Source organism: Coregonus lavaretus (assembly GCF_964263955.1).
Source record: "Coregonus lavaretus genome assembly, contig: HAP1_SCAFFOLD_873, whole genome shotgun sequence".
NCBI classification, from domain to species: Eukaryota; Metazoa; Chordata; class Actinopteri; order Salmoniformes; family Salmonidae; genus Coregonus; species Coregonus lavaretus.
The window spans coordinates 102801-130319 of record NW_028164075.1 but is presented as its reverse complement, the minus strand read 5'-3'; the positions used below and the strand labels follow the sequence as shown (position 1 = coordinate 130319).

The 27519-nt window shown below is 48.2% G+C and overlaps 1 protein-coding gene across 1 annotated transcript in view; it reads right to left on the bottom strand.

The window, feature by feature from the left end:
* wdr93 (WD repeat domain 93) overlaps positions 1-27519 on the bottom strand; it is a gene marked incomplete at both ends in the record, with an annotated part of 67329 nt that overhangs the window by 27396 nt on the left and 12414 nt on the right. Inside the window, 8 exons of the mRNA XM_084192412.1 lie at positions 330-390; positions 1253-1478; positions 6409-6534; positions 6830-6919; positions 12833-12903; positions 19571-19757; positions 23045-23194; positions 23609-23687. Coding sequence (XP_084048538.1) covers positions 330-390; positions 1253-1478; positions 6409-6534; positions 6830-6919; positions 12833-12903; positions 19571-19757; positions 23045-23194; positions 23609-23687 — 990 coding nt within the window. The remainder of the gene's footprint in view (positions 1-329; positions 391-1252; positions 1479-6408; positions 6535-6829; positions 6920-12832; positions 12904-19570; positions 19758-23044; positions 23195-23608; positions 23688-27519) is intronic.

Genomic DNA, 27519 nt, shown 5'->3' with positions numbered 1-27519 from the left:
GAGCTGTCAAATACTTACTTCCCTCATTAAAATGCAAATCAATTTATAACATTTTTGACATGCGTTTTTCTGGATTTTTTTGTTGTTATTCTGTCTCTCACTGTTCAAATAAACCTACCATTAAAATTATAGACTGATCATTTCTTTGTCAGTGGGCAAACGTACAAAATCAGCAGGGGATCAAATCCTTTTTCCCTCACTGTAGATAGAGGATAGTGACACAGAGAAACACACTAGTCCAGCATCACTGGAATCTTCTAAATCACTCCATCTGATGAGAGGGAGATGGACATGGTGGCCTGAGAGTCAACATAATGAAGCTGGTTTACCAGGCGCTGGAGGAACGGAACAGTAGCAGTCACCACGGGGAGACAGCCTGGATCTGATGGTCTGACAGATAGGAGACAGGAGAGACAGGAAGTTATGGAGGGAGGGGAAACAGCCTGGAGCTGATGGTCTGACAGATAGGAGACAGGAGAGACAGGAAGTTATGGAGGGAGGGGAAACACCCTGGAGCTGATGGTCTGACAGATAGAAGACAGGAGAGACAGGAAGTTATGGAGGGAGGGGAAACACCCTGGAGCTGATGGTCTGACAGATAGAAGACAGGAAGTTATGGAGGGAGGGGAAACAGCCTGGAGCTGATGGTCTGACAGATAGAAGACAGGAGAGACAGGAAGTTATGGAGGGAGGGGAAACACCCTGGAGCTGATGGTCTGACAGATAGAAGACAGGAGAGACAGGAAGTTATGGAGGGAGGGGAAACACCCTGGAGCTGATGGTCTGACAGATAGGAGACAGGAGAGACAGGAAGTTATGGAGGGAGGGGAGACACCCTGGAGCTGATGGTCTGACAGATAGAAGACAGGAGAGACAGGAAGTTATGGAGGGAGGGGGAACACCCTGGAGCTGATGGTCTGACAGATAGGAGACAGGAGAGACAGGAAGTTATGGAGGGAGGGGAAACAGCCTGGAGCTGATGGTCTGACAGATAGGAGACAGGAGAGACAGGAAGTTATGGAGGGAGGGGAAACAGCCTGGAGCTGATGGTCTGACAGATAGAAGACAGGAGAGACAGGAAGTTATGGAGGGAGGGGAAACACCCTGGAGCTGATGGTCTGACAGATAGGAGACAGGAAGTTATGGAGCTCTATATCATGTTTCTATCAATGTTTATGTAATGTAACTTGGTATGGGTTACTCAAGTTAACCTTCTGATAGATTGTGTAGAATAGAATAGAATCCTGTAAACCTTTCTGATAGTTGTGTGACATCATGAGAGTTCAGTCCTCTTCCTGCGTAGACTAGATGACATGCTCCACTCTTACAGGTGACCAGTATATGGACCTGTGTGCTGGTGTGGGTAGCACCCTGGCTGTGTGGGGCATCCTCAGCAGCAGTACGAGGCCAGTCATCCACAAACATAATGCTGCTGAACACACTGTCTGCTGCCAATGAGACAACAGACAGAGGAAGACCTACACAATGGGGGAGAGAGATAAGAGGCTTCCTGCACAGTCATATTCATTTCATCCATTTAGGAAATAAATACCTACAGCGCATCTCTTCTAGGTTCTTATACAGATAAGAAATAGGCTCGAGGGTCTGTGCATATGAAACGGCAACTTAACAACCGAGGTAAACAAAACAAAGAAATAAGAAAACATTTACTTAGAAATATTATGGTGTTGTGTGCTTTTCACCAGTGGCCTCATTTACAAACGTTGCATATGCATAAAGATATACCCCAAAACATGCATTCGCCAGTTCAGGCAAAAGTTGGCATTTATCAAATCTGACCTTGATGTGAGAATGTGCCTATCCTCAGGCAAACTTTAGACCAGTGGTCACCAACCGGTCAATCGACTGGTGGATCTTCAAGGCATTACTAGTGGATCACCAACCGGTCAATCGACTGGTGGATCTTCAAGGCATTACTAGTGGATCACCAACTGGTCAATCGACTGGTGGATCTTCAAGGCATTACTAGTCGATCACCAAACGTTTGTGTCGAAAAGCCAATGATAAAGACTTGCACTCCTTTTTGTTTTATTGGTGTTGTGCTGTTGGCGGTAGGTGCATTTGATTCAGAAGCCCTGTTGGCGGTAGGTGCATTTGATTCAGAAGCCCTGTTGGCGGTAGGTGCATTTGATTCAGAAGCCCTGTTGGCGGTAGGTGCATTTGATTCAGAAGCCCTGTTGGCGGTAGGTGCATTTGATTCAGAAGCCCTGTTGGTGGTAGGTGCATTTGATTCAGAAGCCCTGTTGGCGGTAGGTGCATTTGATTCAGAAGCCCTGTTGGTGGTAGGTGCATTTGATTCAGAAGCCCTGTTGGTGGTAGGTGCATTTGATTCAAAAGCCCTGTTGGCGGTAGGTGCATTTGATTCAGAAGCCCTGTGCACTGGGTAGGCTAATTGTTCCCATTTGTAACCCTTTAATTTGTCTGAAAAGACAATCTCCGCCTACCCGGAAGACCGGGAGATCTGTGGCTAAATTGAGTGCTGCTGGCCAATCGGATAGTTCAAATCACTGAGTCTACAGCTTCTACGACCCCCGGCCACAGCAAAGTTTGATACTCGCCTACGTAAGATTTCATAACTTTTAAAACCATGACCAAAGAAAGAATACAGCACAGAGCTGCTGTTTTTATGAGTGAATTCATGTTTAAGGTTCTATTTAGTACTGTCAACACTCTTTTTTTTCAGACCTGTCAACACTGTTTTTATTCAGTACTGTCAGCACTGTTTTTATTTAGTACTGTCAACACTCTTTTTTTTCAGACCTGTCAACACTGTTTTTATTCAGTACTGTCAGCACTGTTTTTATTCAGTACTGTCAACACTCTTTTTTTTCAGTACTGTCAACACTGTTTTTATTCAGACCTGTCAACAGTTTTTATTCAGTACTGTCAGCACTGTTTTTATTTAGTACTGTCAACACTCTTTTTTTTCAGTACTGTCAGCACTGTTTTTATTCAGACCTGTCAGCACTGTTTTTATTCAGTACTGTCAACACAGTTTTTATTCAGACCTGTCAACAGTTTTTATTCAGTACTGTCAACACTGTTTTTATTCAGTACTGTCAACACTGTTTTTATTCAGTACTGTCAACACTGTTTTTATTCAGTTCTGTCAACACTGTTTTTATTCAGTACTGTCAACACTGTTTTTATTCAGTTCTGTCAACACTGTTTTTATTCAACTCTATTACAAAACATAAAACGTGCTTCTCTCTACTTCCACTCTCGCTGCAGCTGCAATGAATGAGTAGCAAAGTGTATCGATAGCCCTGCATTTGTACTATTATTAACAACTAGTGGTGTGTATTCATGGATGCCAAGGGAAGCCAGGCTTCCCCCAAAAAATGTACCAATAAAAAAATGGCAGCTGGGACCATAGTCACCAAGAAAACAATTGGTAACACACTATGCCGTGAAGGACTGAAATCCTGCAGCGCCCGCAAGGTCCCCCTGCTCAAGAAAGCACATATACAGGGCCGTCTGAAGTTTGCCAATGAACATCTGAATGATTCAGAGGAGAACTGGGTGAAAGTGTTATGTTCAGATGAGACCAAAATGGAGCATCAACTCAACTCGCCGTGTTTGGAGGAGGAGGAATGCTGCCTATGATCCCAAGAACACCATCCCCACCGTCAAACATGGAGGTGGAAACATTATGCTTTGGGGGTGTTTTTCTGCTAAGGGGACAGGACAACTTCACCGCATCAAAGGGACAATGGACGGGGCCATGTACCGTCAAATCTTGGGTGAGAACCTCCTTCCCTCAGCCAGGGCATTGAAAATGGGTCGTGGATGGGTATTCCAGCATGACAATGACCCAAAACACACGGCCAAGGCAACAAAGGAGTGGCTCAAGAAGAAGCACATTAAGGTCCTGGAGTGGCCTAGCCAGTCTCCAGACCTTAATCCCATAGAAAATCTGTGGAGGGAGCTGAAGGTTCGAGTTGCCAAACGTCAAGCTCGAAACCTTAATGACTTTAATGAACATGCACCTGTGGAACGGTCGTTAAGACACTAACAGCTTACAGACGGTAGGCAATTAAGGTCACAGTTATGAAAACTTAGGACACTAAAGAGGCCTTTCTACTGACTCTGAAAAACACCAAAAGAAAGATGCCCAGGGTCCCTGCTCATCTGCGTGAACGTGCCTTAGGCATGCTGCAAGGAGGCATGAGGACTGCAGATGTGTCCAGGGTTATATATATTGCAATGTCCGTACTGTGAGACGCCTAAGACAGCGCTACAGGGAGACAGGACGGACAGCTGATCGTCCTCGCAGTGGCAGACCACGTGAAAATGGGTCGTGGATGGGTATTCCAGCATGACAATGACCCAAAACACACGGCCAAGGCAACAAAGGAGTGGCTCAAGAAGAAGCACATTAAGGTCCTGGAGTGGCCTAGCCAGTCTCCAGACCTTAATCCCATAGAAAATCTGTGGAGGGAGCTGAAGGTTCGAGTTGCCAAACGTCAAGCTCGAAACCTTAATGACTTTAATGAACATGCACCTGTGGAACGGTCGTTAAGATACTAACAGCTTACAGACGGTAGGCAATTAAGGTCACAGTTATGAAAACTTAGGACACTAAAGAGGCCTTTCTACTGACTCTGAAAAACACCAAAAGAAAGATGCCCAGGGTCCCTGCTCATCTGCGTGAACGTGCCTTAGGCATGCTGCAAGGAGGCATGAGGACTGCAGATGTGTCCAGGGTTACATATATTGCAATGTCCGTACTGTGAGACGCCTAAGACAGCGCTACAGGGAGACAGGACGGACAGCTGATCGTCCTCGCAGTGGCAGACCACGTGTAACAACACCTGCACAGGATCGGTACATCCGAACATCACACCTGCGGGACAGGTACAGGATGGCATCATTAACTGCCCGAGTTACACCAGGAACGCACAATCCCTCCATCAGTGCTCAGACTGTCCGCAATAGGCCTGTTGTAGGCCTGTTGTAAGGCAGGTCCTCACCAGACATCACCGGCAACAACGTTGCCTATGGGCACAAACCCACCGTCGCTGGACCAGACAGGACTGGCAAAAAGTGCTCTTCACTGACGAGTCGCGGTTTTGTCTCACCAGGGGTGATGGTTGGATTCGCGTTTATCGTCGAACGAATGAGCATTACACCGAGGCCTATCATTGCAGGCAATCTCAACGCTGTGCGTTACAGGGAAGACATCCTCTTCCCTCATGTGGTACCCTTCCTGCAGGCTCATCCTGACATGACCCTCCAGCATGACAATGCCACCAGCCATACTGCTCGTTCTGTGCGTGATTTCCTGCAAGACAGGAATGTCAGTGTTCTGCCATGGCCAGCGAAGAGCAAGGATCTCAATCTGGGCACGTCTGGGACCTGTTGGATCGGAGGGTGAGGGCTAGGGCCATTCCCCCCAGAAATGTCCAGGAACTTGCAGGTGCCTTGGTGGAAGAGTGGGGTAACATCTCACAGCAAGAACTGGCAAATCTGGTGCAGTCCATGAGGAGGAGATGCACTGCAGTACTTAATGCAGCTGGTTACTTTTGATTTTGACCCCCCCTTTGGTCATTTATGTTAGTCACATGTCTGTGGAACTTGTTCAGTTTATGTCTCAGTTGTTGAATCTTGTTATGTTCATACAAATATTTACACATGTTAAGTTTGCTGAAAATAAACGCAGTTGACAGTGAGAGGACGTTTATTTTTATTGCTGAGTTTATATCATATATCATAACCATTTTCAGAATGAATTCCGCACCTTTTCTGGCCGTGATGGTTGATATTCCCCAAGTAGCCATACAACAGATGACCATGCACATCTCTCCTTGGGCCTATTAGATATTATAACTAAATGTTTTTGCATCCGAAAGGGAGCGCGGTTTATAACATACAGTAGAATTTAACAGTTGAACAGGTAGGCTAGCGCTGTACTGTAGTTTTCATTTTTTTCAATGTTTCAGAATTCGCGGGCAGTACAGCATAGCCTATTTAGGTTTGGGAAAAAGTAAATACAAAACATTCTTGAATTCAAAACGGTCTGTTTACAGGTCCACAACAATGTGCAATTGTTTTTGTCTTTCAGAAACGGACAGATAATCTACAGCAAATGTCACAGCAAAAGAAAACATTGTGCCAACCCCTCCAAAGACATCTGCATGGATATTTCCTTAGAAACTGTCTTGGCCTAATTCCAATACTTCCAAAGTATACAGCAAATTAGAGTGTTATTGTCACTATAAAAGGTGAATGGAGGCGTTTTCCAGGCGGAGTTATAGTGCTCGTTCACGTGCACAGTTTTACGACAGGTCTGATTTATAACTGGAAACTTTATCAATCTCAATATTATTGTGCGTGCGATATTTAGTGTAACATTGAGGCCCCAGAACCAGTGTGAAGTGAACTCACCTAAGTGTCTGTCCCAGACAGTGACCAGTTCAGTAACCAGGCCCAGAGTTATGTGTCTAGTACAGCTGCTAACAGCAGAACACAGGATCTCCTGGGCGTTGGGCCACAAGGCATCAGGCTCCGGGTCTGGAACAGAGAGACATGATGAGCTGCAACACTGCTGGCCATGAACCGTTCCTACACCCAGAACGTTCAGGTAATATACTGACATACACTAGAAGGGCCTGTATTCATAAAGCCTCAGAGTGGGAGTGCTGATCTGGGATCAGGTCCCCTCTGTCCATGGAATCATCTAAATGGTCAAACTGATCCTAGATCAGACACTTGAATACAGACCCAGGATCTTATTTAACATCAACACAGATCCTATTGTAATCTCATAGTACGCGTGACTAAAGAACCCCCAACCTAATCATCCTACCTGGTTTGTCTTTGGGAGCTTTCCACAGTAAGTACTGCAGCAGATTGTGGCTGCCACTCCACCACAGACACACAGCTACAGACACTCCTCCTGGAGAGAGACAGGCAGGGGGAGAGAGACAGGCAGGGGGAGAGAGAGACAGGCAGGGGGAGAGAGAGACAGACAGGGGGAGAGAGAGACAGACAGGGGGAGAGAGAGACAGACAGGGGGAGAGAGAGACAGACAGGGGGAGAGAGAGACAGACAGGGGGAGAGAGAGACAGACAGGGGGAGAGAGAGACAGACAGGGGGAGAGAGACAGACAGGGGGAGAGAGAGACAGACAGGGGGAGAGAGAGACAGACAGGGGGAGAGAGAGACAGGCAGGGGGAGAGAGAGACAGACAGGGGGAGAGAGAGACAGACAGGGGGAGAGAGAGACAGACAGGGGGAGAGAGAGACAGACAGGGGGAGAGAGAGACAGACAGGGGGAGAGAGAGACAGACAGGGGGAGAGAGAGACAGACAGGGGGAGAGAGAGACAGACAGGGGGAGAGAGAGACAGACAGGGGGAGAGAGACAGACAGGGAGAGAGAGACAGACAGGGGGAGAGAGAGACAGACAGGGGGAGAGAGAGACAGACAGGGGGAGAGAGACAGACAGGGGGAGAGAGAGACAGACAGGGGGAGAGAGAGACAGACAGTGGGAGAGAGAGACAGACAGGGGGAGAGAGACAGACAGGGGGAGAGAGACAGACAGGGGGAGAGAGAGACAGACAGGGGGAGAGAGAGACAGACAGGGGGAGAGAGAGACAGACAGGGGGAGAGAGAGACAGACAGGGGGAGAGAGAGACAGACATGGGGAGAGAGAGACAGACAGGGGGAGAGAGAGACAGACAGGGGGAGAGAGAGACAGACAGGGGGAGAGAGAGACAGGGGGAGAGAGAGGCAGACAGGGGGAGAGAGAGAGACAGGGGGAGAGAGAGACAGACAGGGGGAGAGAGAGACAGACAGGGGGAGAGAGACAGACAGGGGGAGAGAGACAGACAGGGGGAGAGAGAGACAGACAGGGGGAGAGAGAGACAGACAGGGGGAGAGAGACAGACGGGGGAGAGAGAGACAGACAGGGGGAGAGAGAGACAGACAGGGGGAGAGAGACAGACAGGGGGAGAGAGAGAGACAGGGGGAGAGAGACAGACAGGGGGAGAGAGACAGACAGGGGGAGAGAGAGACAGGCAGGGGGAGAGAGACAGACAGGGGGAGAGAGAGACAGGCAGCGGGAGAGAGACAGACAGGGGGAGAGAGAGACAGACAGGGGGAGAGAGAGACAGGGGGAGAGAGAGACAGGGGGAGAGAGACAGACAGGGGGAGAGAGAGACAGACAGGGGGAGAGAGAGACAGACAGGGGGAGAGAGACAGACAGGGGGAGAGAGACAGACAGGGGGAGAGAGAGACAGACAGGGGGAGAGAGAGACAGACAGGGGGAGAGAGAGACAGACAGGGGGAGAGAGAGACAGACAGGGGGAGAGAGAGACAGACAGGGGGAGAGAGAGACAGACAGGGGGAGAGAGACAGACAGGGGGAGAGAGAGACAGACAGGGGGAGAGAGAGACAGACAGGGGGAGAGAGAGACAGACAGGGGGAGAGAGAGACAGACAGGGGGAGAGAGACAGACAGGGGGAGAGAGAGACAGACAGGGGGAGAGAGACAGTCAGGGGGAGACAGACAGGGGGAGAGAGACAGACAGGGGGAGAGAGAGACAGACAGGGGGAGAGAGAGACAGACAGGGGGAGAGAGACAGACAGGGGGAGAGAGAGACAGACAGGGGGAGAGATAGACAGACAGGGGGAGAGAGAGACAGACAGGGGGAGAGAGAGACAGGGGGAGAGAGAGACAGACAGGGGGAGAGAGACAGACAGGGGGAGAGAGAGACAGACAGGGGGAGAGATAGACAGACAGGGGGAGAGAGAGACAGACAGGGGGAGAGAGACAGACAGGGGGAGAGAGAGACAGACAGGGGGAGAGAGAGACAGACAGGGGGAGAGAGAGACAGACAGGGGGAGAGAGAGACAGACAGGGGGAGAGAGAGACAGACAGGGGGAGAGAGAGACAGACAGGGGGAGAGAGACAGACAGGGGGAGAGAGAGACAGACAGGGGGAGAGAGACAGACAGGGGGAGAGAGACAGACAGGGGGAGAGAGAGACAGACAGGGGGAGAGAGAGAGAGACAGGGGGAGAGAGAGACAGACAGGGGGAGAGAGACAGACAGGGGGAGAGAGAGACAGACAGGGGGAGAGAGACAGACAGGGGGAGAGAGAGACAGACAGGGGGAGAGAGAGACAGACAGGGGGAGAGAGACAGACAGGGGGAGAGAGAGACAGACAGGGGGAGAGAGACAGACAGGGGGAGAGAGACAGACAGGGGGAGAGAGAGACAGACAGGGGGAGAGAGACAGACAGGGGGAGAGAGAGACAGACAGGGGGAGAGAGACAGACAGGGGGAGAGAGACAGACAGGGGGAGAGAGAGACAGACAGGGGGAGAGAGAGACAGACAGGGGGAGAGAGAGACAGACAGGGGGAGAGAGAGACAGACAGGGGGAGAGAGAGACAGACAGGGGGAGAGAGACAGACAGGGGGAGAGAGACAGACAGGGGGAGAGAGAGACAGACAGGGGGAGAGATAGACAGACAGGGGGAGAGAGAGACAGACAGGGGGAGAGAGAGACAGGGGGAGAGAGACAGACAGGGGGAGAGAGAGACAGACAGGGGGAGAGAGACAGACAGGGGGAGAGAGAGACAGACAGGGGGAGAGAGAGACAGACAGGGGGAGAGAGAGACAGACAGGGGGAGAGAGAGACAGACAGGGGGAGAGAGAGACAGACAGGGGGAGAGAGAGACAGACAGGGGGAGAGAGAGACAGGGGGAGAGAGAGACAGACAGGGGGAGAGAGAGACAGACAGGGGGAGAGAGAGACAGGCAGGGGGAGAGAGAGACAGACAGGGGGAGAGGAGAGACAGACAGGGGGAGAGGAGAGACAGACAGGGGGAGAGAGAGACAGACAGGGGGAGAGAGAGACAGACAGGGGGAGAGAGACAGACAGGGGGAGAGAGAGACAGACAGGGGGAGAGAGAGACAGACAGGGGGAGAGAGAGACAGACAGGGGGAGAGAGAGACAGACAGGGGGAGAGAGAGACAGACAGGGGGAGAGAGAGACAGACAGGGGGAGAGAGACAGACAGGGGGAGAGAGAGACAGGGGGAGAGAGAGACAGGGGGAGAGAGAGACAGGCAGGGGGAGAGAGAGACAGACAGGGGGAGAGAGAGACAGACAGGGGGAGAGAGAGAGACAGGGGGAGAGAGAGACAGGGGGAGAGAGAGACAGGGGGAGAGAGAGACAGACAGGGGGAGAGAGACAGACAGGGGGAGAGAGAGACAGACAGGGGGAGAGAGACAGACAGGGGGAGAGAGAGACAGACAGGGGGAGAGAGACAGACAGGGAGAGAGAGAGACAGACAGGGGGAGAGAGACAGACAGGGGGAGAGAGAGTCAGACAGGGGGAGAGAGACAGACAGGGGGAGAGAGAGACAGACAGGGGGAGAGAGACAGACAGGGGGAGAGAGACAGACAGGGGGAGAGAGACAGACAGGGGGAGAGAGAGACAGACAGGGGGAGAGAGAGACAGACAGGGGGAGAGAGAGACAGACAGGGGGAGAGAGAGACAGACAGGGGGAGAGAGAGACAGACAGGGAGACAGAGAGACAGACAGGGGGAGAGAGAGACAGGGGGAGAGAGAGACAGACAGGGGGAGAGAGAGACAGACAGTGGGACATGGAATCTGCGTATTTCTCCAAAGCTCAGTTGTCCTGAGTCTGCACAGAACTGCCAGGACCTCGGATCAATAGAGACACTTAAGTCTTTTCATGAAAATACTCATGGCCTCTAAACCTTCAAGCTGCATACTGGACCCTATTCCAACTAAACTACTGAAAGAGCTACTTCCTGTGCTTGGCCCTGCTATGTTGAACATAATAAATGGCTCCCTATCCACTGGATGTGAACCAAACTCACTAAAAGTGGCAGTAATAAAGCCTCTCCTGAAAAAGCCAAACCTTGACCCGGAAAATGTAAAAAAAACTATCGGCCTATATCGAATCTCCAATTCCTCTCAAAGAAAATTTAAAAAGCTGTTGCGCAGCAATTCACTGCCTTCCTGAAGACAAATCATGTATACGACCGCTTCAGTCTGGTTTTAGACACCATCATAGCACTGAGACTGCACTCGTGAAGGTGGTAAATTACCTTTTAATGGCGTCAGACCAAGGCTCTGCATCTGTCCTCGTGCTCCTAGACCTTAGTGCTGCTTTTGACAACATTGATCACCACATTCTTTTGGAGAGATTGTAAACCTTAATTGGTTTACACGGACAAGTTCTTGCCTGGTTTAGATCTTATCTGTCTGAAAGATATCAGTTCGTCTCTGTGGATGGTTTGTCCTCTGACAAATCAATGGTAGGTTTCAGTGTTCCTCAAGGTTCCGTTTTAGGACCACTATTGTTTTCAATACACCATCCATAATTTGCAAATAAATTCATAAAAAATCCTACAATGTGATTTTCTGGATTTTTTTTTCTCATTTTGTCTGTCATAGTTGACGTGTACCTATGATGAAAATTACAGGCCTCTCTCATCTTTTTAAGTGGGAGAACTTGCACAATTGGTGGCTGACTAAATACTTTTTTTCCCCACTGTAAGGAAGTGGATGGCGGCAAATGTTTTACTTTTAAACTCGGACAAAACAGAGATGCTAGTTCTAGGTCCCAAGAAACAAAGAGATCTGCTGTTGGATCTGACAATTAATCTTGATGGTTGAACAGTCGTCTCAAAACTGTGAAGGACCTCGGCGTTACTCTGAACCCTGATCTCTCTTTTGACGAACATATCAAGAATATTTCAAGGGCAGCTTTTTTCCATCTTCGTAACATTGCAAAAATCTGAAACTTTTAGTCCAAAAATGATGCAGCTAATCCATGCTTTTGTCACTTCTAGAGTAGACTACTGCAATGCTCTACTCTCCGGCTAAAGCACTAAATAAACTTCAGTTAGTGCTAAACACGGCTGCTAGAATCTTCACTAGAACCAAGAAATGTGATCATATTCCTCCAGTGCTAGCCTCTCTACACTGGCTTCCTGTTAAGGCTAGGACTGATTTCAAGGTTGGACTACCTGGCCTGATGACTCCTGGCTGTCCCCAGTCCACTTGGCCTTAATGGCCATGTCCTCTTATAATATCCACCCGGCACAGCCAGAAGAGGACTGGCCACCCCTCAGAGCCTGGTTCCTCTCTAGGTTTCTTCCTAGGTTCCTGCCTTTCTAGGGAGTTTGTTCTAGCCACCGTGCTTCTACATCTGCATTGCTTGTTGTTTGGGGTTTTAGGCTGGGTTTCTGTATAGAAATGTAAGATACATCTGATTTTTATTTGATAAAGGGGATGTATTTTATTACAAATAGAAGGGTTAGGGTTAGGGCTCCTAAGAAATGAGTAAGATAAATACATCTGATTTAAGAGTTGATAAAATGTATATTTTATGGGTTGTCGATCTCAATCTGCATCAGAAGCCATGGCATTAATTAAATACTTAAATACAGAACCCATGGCATTAATTAAATACTTAAATACAGAACCCATGGCATTAATTAAATACTTAAATACAGAACCCATGGCATCAATTAAATACTTAAATACAGAACCCATGGCTTCAATTAAAGATTTAAATACAGAACCCATGACATCAATTAAAGATTTAAATACAGAACCCATGACATCAATTAAAGATTTAAATACAGAACCCATGACATCAATTAAATATTTAAATACAGAACCCATGGCATCAATTAAAGATTGAAATACAGAACCCATGACATCAATTCAAGATTTAAATACAGAACCCATGGCATCAATAAAATATTTAAAAACAGATTCATGATATTCAAATGTAATGAAAATACATATTTGGTCAATTGTCTTAACCCACCTGTCTGAGGCTTAACTCCTTCCAGGACAGGAAACACACCTCCAGCAAACAGGAAATGACTGGTCACACAGCTTAAAACAACACAGCATCTCCATGGTTACAACACTAACACGTAATCTCCACGGTTACAACACTAACATGTCATCTCCACGGTTACAACACTAGTGCACCTTTCATGTCCAAGTCTAAAGGCTATGTCAACATGAACTCACGAGTGATTGAAGTCCAAAAGCTAGCAATGGGCGGATTCTATTATACTGAGCCGCGGGGCACCGGTCTATGCCCCGTGACGTGAACTGGAAAAGCTGTGAGGGAGGAGAGCCCTTCTCAAATCCAACAGTAATCTGCGTCGCTCGGTCATGTTGTCAACAAGGCAGCATGGTGCATCATCCAGAAACATACAACATCTCTTTTGTATAAAATACAGTTGAAGTCGGAAGTTTACATACACTTAGGTTGGAGTCATTAAAACTCGTTTTTCAACCACTCCACAAATGTCTTGTTAACAAACTATAGTTTTGGCAAGTCGGTTAGGACATCTACTTTGTGCATGACACAAGTAATTTTTCCAACAATTGTTTACAGACAGATTATTTCACTTATAATTCCCTGCATCACAATTCCAATGGGTCAGAAGTTTACATACACTAAGTTGACTGTGCCTTTAAACAGCTTGGAAAATTCCAGAAAATGATGTCATGGCTTTAGAAGCTTCTGATAGGCTAATTGACATCATTTGAGTCAATTGGAGGTGTACCTGTGGATGTATTTCAAGGCCTACCTTCAAACTCAGTGCCGCTTTGCTTGACATAATGGGAAAATCAAAAGAAATCAGCCAAGTCCTCAGAAAAGAAATTGTAGACCTCCACAAGTCTGGTTCATCCTTGGGAGCAATTTCCAAATGCCTGAAGGTACCACGTTCATCTGTACAAACAATAGTACGCAAGTATAAACACCATGGGAGCACGCAGCCGTCATACCGCTCAGGAAGGAGACGCGTTCTGTCTCCTAGAGATGAACGTACTTTGGTGCAAAAAGTGCAAATCAATCCCAGAACCACAGCAAAGGACCTTGTGAAGATGCTGGAGGAAACAGGTACAAAAGTATCTATATCCACAGTAAAACGAGTCCTATATCAACATAACCTGAAAGGCCGCTCAGCAAGGAAGAAGCCACTGCTCCAAAACCGCCATTAAAAAGCCAGACTACGGTTTGCAACTGCACATGGGGACAAAGATTGTACTTTTTGGAGAAATGGCCTCTGGTCTGATGAAACAAAAATAGAACTGTTTGGCCATAATGACCATCGTTATGTTTGGAGGAAAAAGGGGGTGACTTGCAAGCCGAAGAACACCATCCCAACCGTGAAGCACAGGGGTGGCAGCATCATGCTGTGGGGGTGCTTTGCTGCAGGAGGGACTGGTGCATGAGGAAGGAAAATTATGTGGATATATAGAAGCAACATCTCAAGACATCAGTCAGGAAGTTAAAGCTTGGTTGCAAATGGGTCTTCCAAATGGACAATGACCCCAAGCATGCTTCCAAAGTTGTGGCAAAATGGCTTAAGGACAACAATGTCAAGGTATTGGAGTGGCCATCACAAAGCCCTGACCTCAATCCTATAGAACATTTGTGGGCAGAACTGAAAAAGCGTGTGCGAGCAAGGAGGCCTACAAACCTGACTCAGTCACACCAGCTCTGTCAGGAGGAATGGGCCAAAATTCACCCAACTTATTGTGGGAAGCTTGTGGAAGGCTACCCGAAACGTTTGACCCAAGTTAAACAATTTAAAGGCAATGCTACCATTGACCCACTTCTGACCCACTGGGAATGTGATGAAAGAAATAAAAGCTGAAATAAATCATTCTCTCTACTATTATTCTGACATTTCACATTCTTAAAATAAAGTTGAATGTTATAACTAGTTTTCAGTGGGAAGGCAGATAAGGTGTTTTTATCAAAAGCAATCACTTTTGCGTGTGAAAACACAGAATCCTATTAATTACTCCACGTGCTTAATTACGTCACTTAGTTTTTGATCCGACTTCGCCGTCGGACAGAGCGGGGCACCTGGCTGAAGCCCGGGAGGCAGCCCGGTTCCAAAACCAATGCAATCAACTTTCACCAGGTGCAAAACAAGCTTACCCGGGAGACCAGGCCAGATTAATCGAATCCCCTCATTAGCAATCAACAATTTCCTTATCAGCCCATTGTGAAACAGAAGCTTCTCTTTTTCTCTTTTTCCCAACCCCCTGGACACCACACAGATAAGGGAGGCTGGTTAGGGTTAGACCCCCCCTGGACACCACACTGATACGAGAGGCTGGTTAGGGTTAGACCCCCCCTGGACACCACACTGATACAAGAGGCTGGTTAGGGTTAGACCCCCCCTGGACACCACACTGATACGAGAGGCTGGTTAGGGTTAGACCCCCCCTGGACACCACACTGATACGAGAGGCTGGTTAGGGTTAGACCCCCCCTGGACACCACACTGATACGAGAGGCTGGTTAGGGTTAGACCCCCCCCCCCCCCTGGACACCACACTGATACGAGAGGCTGGTTAGGGTTAGACCCCCCCTGGACACCACACTGATACGAGAGGCTGGTTAGGGTTAGACCCCCCCCCTGGACACCACACTGATACGAGAGGCTGGTTAGGGTTAGACCCCCCCCCTGGACACCACACTGATACGAGAGGCTGGTTAGGGTTAGACCCCCCCTGGACACCACACTGATACAAGAGGCTGGAAACACAAGAGGCTGGTTAGGGTTAGACCCCCCCTGGACACCACACTGATACGAGAGACTGGTTAGGGTTAGACCCCCCCCCCCCCCCCCGGACACCACACTGATACGAGAGGCTGGTTAGGGTTAGACCCCCCCTGGACACCACACTGATACGAGAGGCTGGTTAGGGTTAGACCCCCCCCCCCTGGACACCACACTGATACGAGAGGCTGGTTAGGGTTAGACCCCCCCTGGACACCACACTGATACAAGAGGCTGGTTAGGGTTAGACCCCCCCCCTGGACACCACACTGATACGAGAGGCTGGTTAGGGTTAGACCCCCCCTGGACACCACACTGATACAAGAGGCTGGAAACACAAGAGGCTGGTTAGGGTTAGACTCCCCCCCTGGACACCACACTGATACGAGAGGCTGGTTAGGGTTAGACCCCCCCCCCTGGACACCAATCAATTTCAATCAATCAATTTTATTTTATATAGCCCTTCTTACATCAGCTAATATCTCGAAGTGCTGTACAGAAACCCAGCCTAAAACCCCAAACAGCTAGTAATGCAGGTGTAGAAGCACGGTGGCTAGGAAAAACTCCCTAGAAAGGCAAAACCTAGGAAGAAACCTAGAGAGGAACCAGGCTATGAGGGGTGGCCAGTCCTCTTCTGGCTGTGCCGGGTGGAGATTATAACAGAACCATGCCAAGATGTTCAAAAATGTTCATAAGTGACAAGCATGGTCAAATAATAATCAGGAATAAATCTCAGTTGGCTTTTCATAGCCGATCATTAAGAGTTGAAAACAGCAGGTCTGGGACAGGTAGGGGTTCCATAACCGCAGGCAGAACAGTTGAAACTGGAATAGCAGCAAGGCCAGGCGGACTGGGGACAGCAAGGAGTCACCACGGCCGGTAGTCCCGACGTATGGTCCTAGGGCTCAGGTCTCTCAGTTGGCTTTTCATAGCCGATCATTAAGAGTTGAAAACAGCAGGTCTGGGACAGGTAGGGGTTTCGTAGCCGCAGGCAGAACAGTTGAAACTGGAATAGCAGCAAGGCCAGGCGGACTGGGGACACCACACTGATACGAGAGGCTGGTTAGGGTTAGACCCCCCCTGGACACCACACTGATACGAGAGGCTGGTTAGGGTTAGACCCCCCCCCCTGGACACCACACTGATACGAGAGGCTGGTTAGGGTTAGACCCCCCCTGGACACCACACTGATACAAGAGGCTGGTTAGGGTTAGACCCCCCCCTGGACACCACACTGATACGAGAGTCTGGTTAGGGTTAGACCCCCCCTGGACACCACACTGATACTAGAGGCTGGAAACACAAGAGGCTGGTTAGGGTTAGACCCCCCCTGGACACCACACTGATACGAGAGGCTGGTTAGGGTTAGACCCCCCCTGGACACCACACTGATACGAGAGGCTGGTTAGGGTTAGACCCCCCCTGGACACCACACTGATACAAGAGGCTGGTTAGGGTTAGACCCCCCCTGGACACCACACTGATACGAGAGGCTGGTTAGGGTTAGACCCCCCCTGGACACCACACTGATACAAGAGGCTGGTTAGGGTTAGACTCCCCCTGGACACCACACTGATACGAGAGGCTGGTTAGGGTTAGACCCCCCCTGGACACCACACTGATACGAGAGGCTGGTTAGGGTTAGACCCCCCCTGGACACCACACTGATACAAGAGGCTGGTTAGGGTTAGACCCCCCCTGGACACCACACTGATACGAGAGGCTGGTTAGGGTTAGACCCCCCCTGGACACCACACTGATACAAGAGGCTGGTTAGGGTTAGACCCCCCCTGGACACCACACTGATACGAGAGGCTGGTTAGGGTTAGACCCCCCCTGGACACCACACTGATACGAGAGGCTGGTTAGGGTTAGACCCCCCTGGACACCACACTGATACTAGAGGCTGGTTAGGGTTAGACTCCCCCTGGACACCACACTGATACGAGAGGCTGGTTAGGGTTAGACCCCCCCTGGACACCACACTGATACAAGAGGCTGGAAACACAAGAGGCTGGTTAGGGTTAGACCCCCCCCCTGGACACCACACTGATACGAGAGGCTGGTTAGGGTTAGACCCCCCCTGGACACCACACTGATACGAGAGGCTGGTTAGGGTTAGACCCCCCCTGGACACCACACTGATACAAGAGGCTGGTTAGGGTTAGACCCCCCCTGGACACCACACTGATACGAGAGGCTGGTTAGGGTTAGACCCCCCCTGGACACCACACTGATACGAGAGGCTGGTTAGGGTTAGACCCCCCTGGACACCACACTGATACTAGAGGCTGGTTAGGGTTAGACTCCCCCTGGACACCACACTGATACGAGAGGCTGGTTAGGGTTAGACCCCCCCTGGACACCACACTGATACAAGAGGCTGGAAACACAAGAGGCTGGTTAGGGTTAGACCCCCCCCCTGGACACCACACTGATACGAGAGGCTGGTTAGGGTTAGACCCCCCCCCTGGACACCACACTGATACGAGAGGCTGGTTAGGGTTAGACCCCCCCTGGACACCACACTGATACAAGAGGCTGGTTAGGGTTAGACCCCCCCTGGACACCACACTGATACGAGAGGCTGGTTAGGGTTAGACCCCCCCTGGACACCACACTGATACGAGAGGCTGGTTAGGGTTAGACCCCCCCTGGACACCACACTGATACAAGAGGCTGGTTAGGGTTAGACCCCCCCCCCCCCCCCGGACACCACACTGATACGAGAGGCTGGTTAGGGTTAGACCCCCCCTGGACACCACACTGATACGAGAGGCTGGTTAGGGTTAGACTCCCCCTGGACACCACACTGATACGAGAGGCTGGTTAGGGTTAGACCCCCCCTGGACACCACACTGATACAAGAGGCTGGTTAGGGTTAGACCCCCCCTGGACACCACACTGATACGAGAGGCTGGAAACACAAGAGGCTCACTAGGAAACCATGATTCAACAGACTAGATGATTCAACTGATGATCAGTTGCTGTCTGGGTAAAGTCTGATTCAAACTGAGGACCCAGAGCCCTATCAGGTCATCAGTGGTTGTCTGGGTAAAGTCTGATTCAGACTGAGGACCCATCTGATTCAGACTGAGGACCCAGAGCCCCATCAGGTCACATCAGGTCATCAGTTGCTGTCTGGGTAAAGTCTGATTCAAACTGAGGACCCAGAGCCCTATCAGGTCATCAGTAGCTGTCTGGGTAAAGTCTGATTCAGACTGAGGACCCAGGGCCCTATCAGGTCATCAGTAGCTGTCTGGGTAAAGTCTGATTCAGACTGAGGACCCAGGGTCCTATCAGGTCATCAGTAGCTGTCTGGGTAAAGTCTGATTCAGACTGAGGACCCAGAGCCCTATCAGGTCATCAGTAGCTATCTGGGTAAAGTCTGATTCAGACTGAGGACCCAGAGCCCCATCAGGTCATCAGTAGCTGGCTGGGTAAAGTCTGATTCAGACTGAGGACCCAGAGCCCTATCAGGTCATCAGTAGCTGTCTGGGTAAAGTCTGATTCAGACTGAGGACCCAGAGCCCTATCAGGTCATCAGTAGCTGTCTGGGTAAAGTCTGATTCAGACTGAGGACCCAGAGCCCCATCAGGTCATCAGTAGCTATCTGGGTAAAGTCTGATTCAGACTGAGGACCCAGAGCCCTATCAGGTCATCAGTAGCTATCTGGGTAAAGTCTGATTCAGACTGAGGACCCAGAGCCCCATCAGGTCATCAGTAGCTGTCTGGGTAAAGTCTGATTCAGACTGAGGACCCAGGGCCCTATCAGGTCATCAGTAGCTGTCTGGGTAAAGTCTGATTCAGACTGAGGACCCAGAGCCCTATCAGGTCATCAGTAGCTGTCTGGGTAAAGTCTGATTCAGACTGAGGACCCAGAGCCCTATCAGGTCTTATTTTCTGTCATCATTACAATCTGAGGATATTAAGACTAACCACTCTCATTCAACTGTAGTGTTTACCTGGGTCTGTCTTCTGGGTATGTAGTGTTGCTGGGGTTAGTAACCATGTACTTCCTGTATACAGACTTAAACACAGCGTCCTGGTCCTCCCATTGGCGACTGCTGATCAGGTGGTTCTGTCCTGAGCCAATCACATTGCCGTCCTCGGTCTTCTGCAACACCTCAAATGGACTCTTCATGGTAGATCCTGTCAAATACGACAGATACAATGTCTTCCTGTTAATTCTCATGTTGATACAATGTATTCCTGTTATTCTCATGTTGATACAATGTATTCCTGTTATTCTCATGTTGATACAATGTCTTCCTGTTATTCTCATGTTGATACAATGTCTTCCTGTTATTCTCATGTTGATACAATGTCTTCCTGTTATTCTCATGTTGATACAATGTCTTCCTGTTATTCTCATGTTGATACAATGTCTTCCTGTTATTCTCATGTTGATACAATGTCTTCCTGTTATTCTCATGTTGATACAATGTCTTCCTGTTATTCTCATGTTGATACAATGTCTTCCTGTTATTCTCATGTTGATACATTGTCTTCCTGTTATTCTCATGTTGATACAATGTCTTCCTGTTATTCTCATGTTGATACAATGTCTTCCTGTTATTCTCATGTTGATACAATGTCTTCCTGTTATTCTCATGTTGATACAATGTCTTCCTGTTATTCTCATGTTGATACAATGTCTTCCTGTTATTCTCATGTTGATACAATGTCTTCCTGTTATTCTCATGTTGATACAATGTATTCCTGTTATTCTCATGTTGATACAATGTATTCCTGTTATTCTCATGTTGATACAATGTCTTCCTGTTATTCTCATGTTGATACAATGTCTTCCTGTTATTCTCATGTTGATACAATGTCTTCCTGTTATTCTCATGTTGATACAATGTCTTCCTGTTATTCTCATGTTGATACAATGTCTTCCTGTTATTCTCATGTTGATACAATGTCTTCCTGTTATTCTCATGTTGATACAATGTCTTCCTGTTATTCTCATGTTGATACAATGTCTTCCTGTTATTCTCATGTTGATACATTGTCTTCCTGTTATTCTCATGTTGATACAATGTCTTCCTGTTATTCTCATGTTGATACAATGTCTTCCTGTTATTCTCATGTTGATACAATGTCTTCCTGTTATTCTCATGTTGATACAATGTCTTCCTGTTATTCTCATGTTGATACAATGTCTTCCTGTTATTCTCATGTTGATACAATGTCTTCCTGTTATTCTCATGTTGATACAATGTCTTCCTGTTATTCTCATCTTGCACATTGAACATTTGCAATGTCCCTTTCATGACAATGAATATGACTATACCAAATTGCTTGTGTGGTTGTTATTTTCATCCAGTGAGGCTCAGGCAGCGTAGTACTACAGCCCAATAAAAGGAACATACTATTCATGACACAAATTCTTTAAAAACTACTCCATTTGGTTACCGGGTCATTCCACCTCAAAAAGCACAAAAAATAGGATTTCGACACCCACAATCTCAGATTGTTCTGAAATCGTTTCTGTTGTTAGAAACAGATAGGATTAGCATTCCTGCAACATTATTTTGTTGAAATATAATTTGATCTCTGAGAAATTAAGCTAATTGATTGCAGCCAAATTGGCCTTTTTAATTGATAAGATTCATATAATATTCAATAAATATAGTGCCTTACATCCAATTTGGACCAAACCTTTTCTAACAATGGGTTCAACATGAGGAATCCAAAGGAATGGTCAAAAGCCACCCACAGACCCCACACCCCACGCCAATCCCACCCCAACAATGAGTATACCGGTTCTGACCACTAGATGGTGCTGTTCCTGCTATTAGGTCAACAAAGTTTAAAGATCCCCCCCCTCAATGTTAAAGGGATTGTTCACCCAAATTGCAAAATGACATTGGTTGTCTATTGACAAGGTATGACAGCAACCCATGCTTGGGTTTTTCGCCACTGTTTCTGTCACGACTTCGGCCGAGGCTGCCTCCCCTCCTTGTTCGGGTAGGATTCGGCGTTCGTCGTCACCGGAGTACTAACCACTGCCGCCCCAATCATCATCACAATTGTCTTGTCTCGTTATCACACACACCTGGTTCTAATCCCCTCATTAGTCCGTGTTTAAGTGTTCCCTCTGCCCCCTTGTCCTTGTGGGTGATTGTTTATTGTGAAGGTTAGTGAAGCTCGGTGGAGCTCGTGTATTTTGTTCGACGGGAGTATTTTCCCGTGTGCCTTGTATTTTCCAGTGTGCCTGTTTTGTGCCCTGGAGTGTGTTTGACGCATTTCTGCGTAAACCTGTATTTTTGCGGATTAAAGCCTGTTATTCTGTGATTTACCCTCCTGCGCCTGACTCCTTCAACACCACCTTAACACAGTTTCAAATGCTAACTTCTTAGCATTTGTGCCACAAATTCAATGCAAGTCAATGGTACTTATAATAGCATTTTCACGCTTCATGTTCAAATCATCCTAAAGTATAAAAAAATGTATTGTGTAACTGTATTATCTTACTTCGATTATTTGAATATGAAGTGTGAAAATGCTAATATAGGTACTGTTGACTTGCATGGAATTTGTGCCACAAATGCTAAAAAGTTAGCATTTGAAACAGTGGCCAGGTAAACAAAACCAACGCAAGGGTTGCCATCATACCTTGTCCATAGACTGCTTGGAAACCAATATGTCATTTTGTAATTTGGGTGAATTATCCCTTTAATATTGAGGGGGGGGGTCTTTAAAAAGTCAGAACCTGGTAATTTTAAGATGTAGGATGGGACATAAATCTAACATTTACAATGACACATTTTTCAAACACAAAAAAAGAAAACACACAAAATTCACTGACAATATATTATATAGGACGAAGAAACAATACTCCAAGCAGCAGCTCCATACTACTTGTCAGACATACATTTACATTTTAGTCATTTAGCAGACGCTCTTATCCAGAGCGACTTACAGTTAGTGAGTGCATACATTTTCATACATAGAGAACTGATACTATATATTCGTTGTTGGGGTGGGATTGGCGTGGGGTGTGGGGGTCTGTGGATGGCTTTTGACAATTTCCTTGGATTCCTCATATCTTACTCATTGTTAGAAAAAAGGTTTGGTCCAAATTGGATGTTAGGTACTATATTTATTGAATATTACATGAATCCTATAAATTAAAATGGCCAATTTGGGTGCAATCAATTAGCTTAATTTCTCAGAGATCATTATTTTTCAACAAAATAATGTTTCAGGAATGCTAATCTGATCTGTTTCTAACAACAGAAAGGATTTCAGAACAATCTGAGATGGTGGGTGTCATGGCTTGCTGAAATGACATGGAACGACTCTGCCGTGATCTGTTAATGTTTGGTACGACAGAATGTCATGAGAAGGACCTGTTAAAGTTTGGTACGACAGAATGTCATGAGAAGGACCTGTTAAAGTTTGGTACGACAGGATGTCATGAGAAGTACCTGTGGGAGGTTTAGGTGGTTTGATCTTCATCAGCATGGCGACAGGAGACAGTTTCCCTGTATCTCCTACTCCAGGTGCATGCTGGGACAGCTCTTTCAGCCAGGAGTCTTTAGGGAAGCTGTACACCTCTAAACACTGACAACCATGACCTGGTGGGAGAAATGAAAATAATATGAGGATTGAATGAAATATTCTACATGCATGCAGACTTAGGACTGGACTAAACAGATGAAAAGGTCCTTTTGTTTTGCAATCCTCTCATTTCAGTTGGGCGATCTGATTGAGCTGATCCGCCCGGCTCTCCCACACAGATCCCAGGCGGTCACTTCCGTCACTCGTCAATCTTTTGAACTGATGTGAAGCCAGGTGCCAGGACACTTGACTTGTAGCGAACCTCCACTAGAAACAATATTGTTTAGGCTCATACCACAGACAGACAACACATTGATTCATTGTTAAAGTGAACCACTGACATTTAGGTCAGTTTAATATTCAGGATGACGTGTTCAGCATTATGCAGTGATGAGATGTGACCTTGATCTGTGTTGTGTAATAGACCTTACTGCTGATGGTAGCAGCTCCGTAGTCTCCTCCTCTGGACAGTTCAAACTTCACACAGACACTTCTCTGGCTGAGGTCATCCTGGTCACATCAAAGGGTAATGATAAGGTATAGTTACATGATATAATCTAATGATAACTGAGATGAAACCAGCTAGCCAAACTATGGACAAGCATGTCTATGGCCTTCCATCAAGGACTCTGCAATCACCCTCCAACCACTCACAGGGTTTCCACCAAGGACTCTGCAATCACCCTCCAACCACTCACAGGGTCCTTGCTATCCGGAATCCTTGGGACGTCCCTACCCCATTGAAGTTAACATTTACGTAATTTAGCAGACGCTCTTATCCAGAGTGGCTTACAGGAGCAATTAGGGTTAAGTGCCTTGCTCAATGGCACTTCGACAGATTTTTTTCAGCTCGGGTGTTCGAACTAGCAATGTTTCGGTTACTGTCCCACCTCTAGGCTACCAGCCACCCCCGTTTAAATGTAGTTACTGTCCCAACGCTCTTCACCTCTATGCTACCAGCCACCCCCGTTTAAATGTAGTTACTGTCCCAACGCTCTTCACCTCTAGGCTACCAGCCACCCCCGTTTAAATGTAGTTACTGTCCCAACGCTCTTCACCTCTAGGCTGCCAGCCACCCCCGTTTAAATGTAGTTACTGTCCCAACGCTCTTCACCTCTAGGCTACCAGCCACCCCCGTTTAAATGTAGTTACTGTCCCAACGCTCTTCACCTCTAGGCTGCCAGCCACCCCCGTTTAAATGTAGTTACTGTCCCAACGCTCTTCACCTCTAGGCTACCAGCCACCCCCGTTTAAATGTAGTTACTGTCCCAACGCTCTTCACCTCTAGGCTGCCAGCCACCCCCGTTTAAATGTAGTTACTGTCCCAACGCTCTTCACCTCTAGGCTGCCAGCCCCGTTTAAATGTAGTTACTGTCCCAACGCTCTTCACCTCTAGGCTACCACCCCCGTTTAAATGTAGTTACTGTCCCAACGCTCTTCACCTCTAGGCTGCCAGCCCCGTTTAAATGTAGTTACTGTCCCAACGCTCTTCACCTCTAGGCTACCACCCCCGTTTAAATGTAGTTACTGTCCCAACGCTCTTCACCTCTAGGCTACCACCCCCGTTTAAATGTAGTTACTGTCCCAACGCTCTTCACCTCTAGGCTACCACCCCCGTTTAAATGTAGTTACTGTCCCAACGCTCTTCACCTCTAGGCTACCAGCCACCCCCGTTTAAATGTAGTTACTGTCCCAACGCTCTTCACCTCTAGGCTGCCAGCCCCGTTTAAATGTAGTTACTGTCCCAACGCTCTTCACCTCTAGGCTACCAGCCACCCCCGTTTAAATGTAGTTACTGTCCCAACGCTCTTCACCTCTAGGCTACCAGCCACCCCCGTTTAAATGTAGTTACTGTCCCAACGCTCTTCACCTCTAGGCTACCAGCCACCCCCGTTTAAATGTAGTTACTGTCCCAACGCTCTTCACCTCTAGGCTACCAGCCACCCCCGTTTAAATGTAGTTACTGTCCCAACGCTCTTCACCTCTAGGCTACCAGCCACCCCCGTTTAAATGTAGTTACTGTCCCAACGCTCTTCACCTCTAGGCTACCAGCCCCGTTTAAATGTAGTTACTGTCCCAACGCTCTTCACCTCTAGGCTACCAGCCACCCCCGTTTAAATGTAGTTACTGTCCCAACGCTCTTCACCTCTAGGCTACCAGCCCCGTTTAAATGTAGTTACTTTCCCAACGCTCTTCACCTCTAGGCTACCAGCCACCCCCGTTTAAATGTAGTTACTGTCCCAACGCTCTTCACCTCTAGGCTACCAGCCACCCCCGTTTAAATGTAGTTACTGTCCCAACGCTCTTCACCTCTATGCTACCAGCCCCGTTTAAATGTAGTTACTGTCCCAACGCTCTTCACCTCTATGCTGCCAGCCACCCCCGTTTAAATGTAGTTACTGTCCCAACGCTCTTCACCTCTAGGCTACCAGCCACCCCCGTTTAAATGTAGTTACTGTCCCAACGCTCTTCACCTCTAGGCTACCAGCCACCCCCGTTTAAATGTAGTTACTGTCCCAACGCTCTTCACCTCTAGGCTACCAGCCACCCCCGTTTAAATGTAGTTACTGTCCCAACGCTCTTCACCTCTATGCTACCTGCCACCCCCGTTTAAATGTAGTTACTGTCCCAACGCTCTTCACCTCTAGGCTACCAGCCACCCCCGTTTAAATGGAGTTACTGTCCCAACGCTCTTCACCTCTAGGCTACCACCCCCGTTTAAATGTAGTTACTGTCCCAACGCTCTTCACCTCTAGGCTACCAGCCACCCCCGTTTAAATGTAGTTACTGTCCCAACGCTCTTCACCTCTAGGCTACCACCCCCGTTTAAATGTAGTTACTGTCCCAACGCTCTTCACCTCTAGGCTACCACCCCCGTTTAAATGTAGTTACTGTCCCAACGCTCTTCACCTCTAGGCTACCAGCCACCCCCGTTTAAATGGAGTTACTGTCCCAACGCTCTTCACCTCTAGGCTACCACCCCCGTTTAAATGTAGTTACTGTCCCAACGCTCTTCACCTCTAGGCTACCACCCCCGTTTAAATGTAGTTACTGTCCCAACGCTCTTCACCTCTAGGCTACCACCCCCGTTTAAATGTAGTTACTGTCCCAACGCTCTTCACCTCTAGGCTACCAGCCACCCCCGTTTAAATGTAGTTACTGTCCCAACGCTCTTCACCTCTAGGCTACCAGCCACCCCCGTTTAAATGTAGTTACTGTCCCAACGCTCTTCACCTCTATGCTACCAGCCACCCCCGTTTAAATGTAGTTACTGTCCCAACGCTCTTCACCTCTAGGCTACCAGCCACCCCCGTTTAAATGTAGTTACTGTCCCAACGCTCTTCACCTCTAGGCTACCAGCCACCCCCGTTTAAATGTAGTTACTGTCCCAACGCTCTTCACCTCTAGGCTACCAGCCACCCCCGTTTAAATGTAAAATGGTTAGGTAAGGGTAAGGGTTGAGATTTAGGGTAGGGACGTCCCAAGTAGGGCTGTTGTGGTGACTGTATTACGGCCCACCGGCAGTCATGAGTCATGACCACAGTCCCATTCCACATGACCGTTGAGTCACCGTAATCTCCTCCTATGAGCTCTACACTGGAATGGCGCTGATGCTTTGGTAGTACCCAACTTGCTAATGACAGTCAGGTCGCTAATGGCCTGGTACTCAGGGCTCTATTGTCCCTCTAACCATCAGGTCCTAATGGCCTGGTACTCAGGGCTCTATTGTCCCTCTAACCATCAGGTCCTAATGGTCTGGTACTCAGGGCTCTATTGTCCCTCTAACCATCAGGTCCTAATGGCCTGGTACTCAGGGCTCTATTGTCCCTCTAACCATCAGGTCCTAATGGCCTGGTACTCAGGGCTCTATTGTCCCTCTAACCATCAGGTCCTAATGGCCTGGTACTCAGGGCTCTATTGTCCCTCTAACCATCAGGTCCTAATGGTCTGGTACTCAGGGCTCTATTGTCCCTCTAACCATCAGGTCCTAATGGCCTGGTACTCAGGGCTCTATTGTCCCTCTAACCATCAGGTCGCTAATGGCCTGGTACTCAGGGCTCTATTGTCCCTCTAACCATCAGGTCCTAATGGCCTGGTACTCAGGGCTCTATTGTCCCTCTAACCATCAGGTCCTAATGGCCTGGTACTCAGGGCTCTATTGTCCCTCTAACCATCAGGTCCTAATGGCCTGGTACTCAGGGCTCTATTGTCCCTCTAACCATCAGGTCCTGATGGCCTGGTACTCAGGGCTCTATTGTCCCTCTAACCATCAGGTCCTAATGGCCTGGTACTCAGGGCTCTATGCTCCCTCTAACCATCAGGTCCTAATGGCCTGGTACTC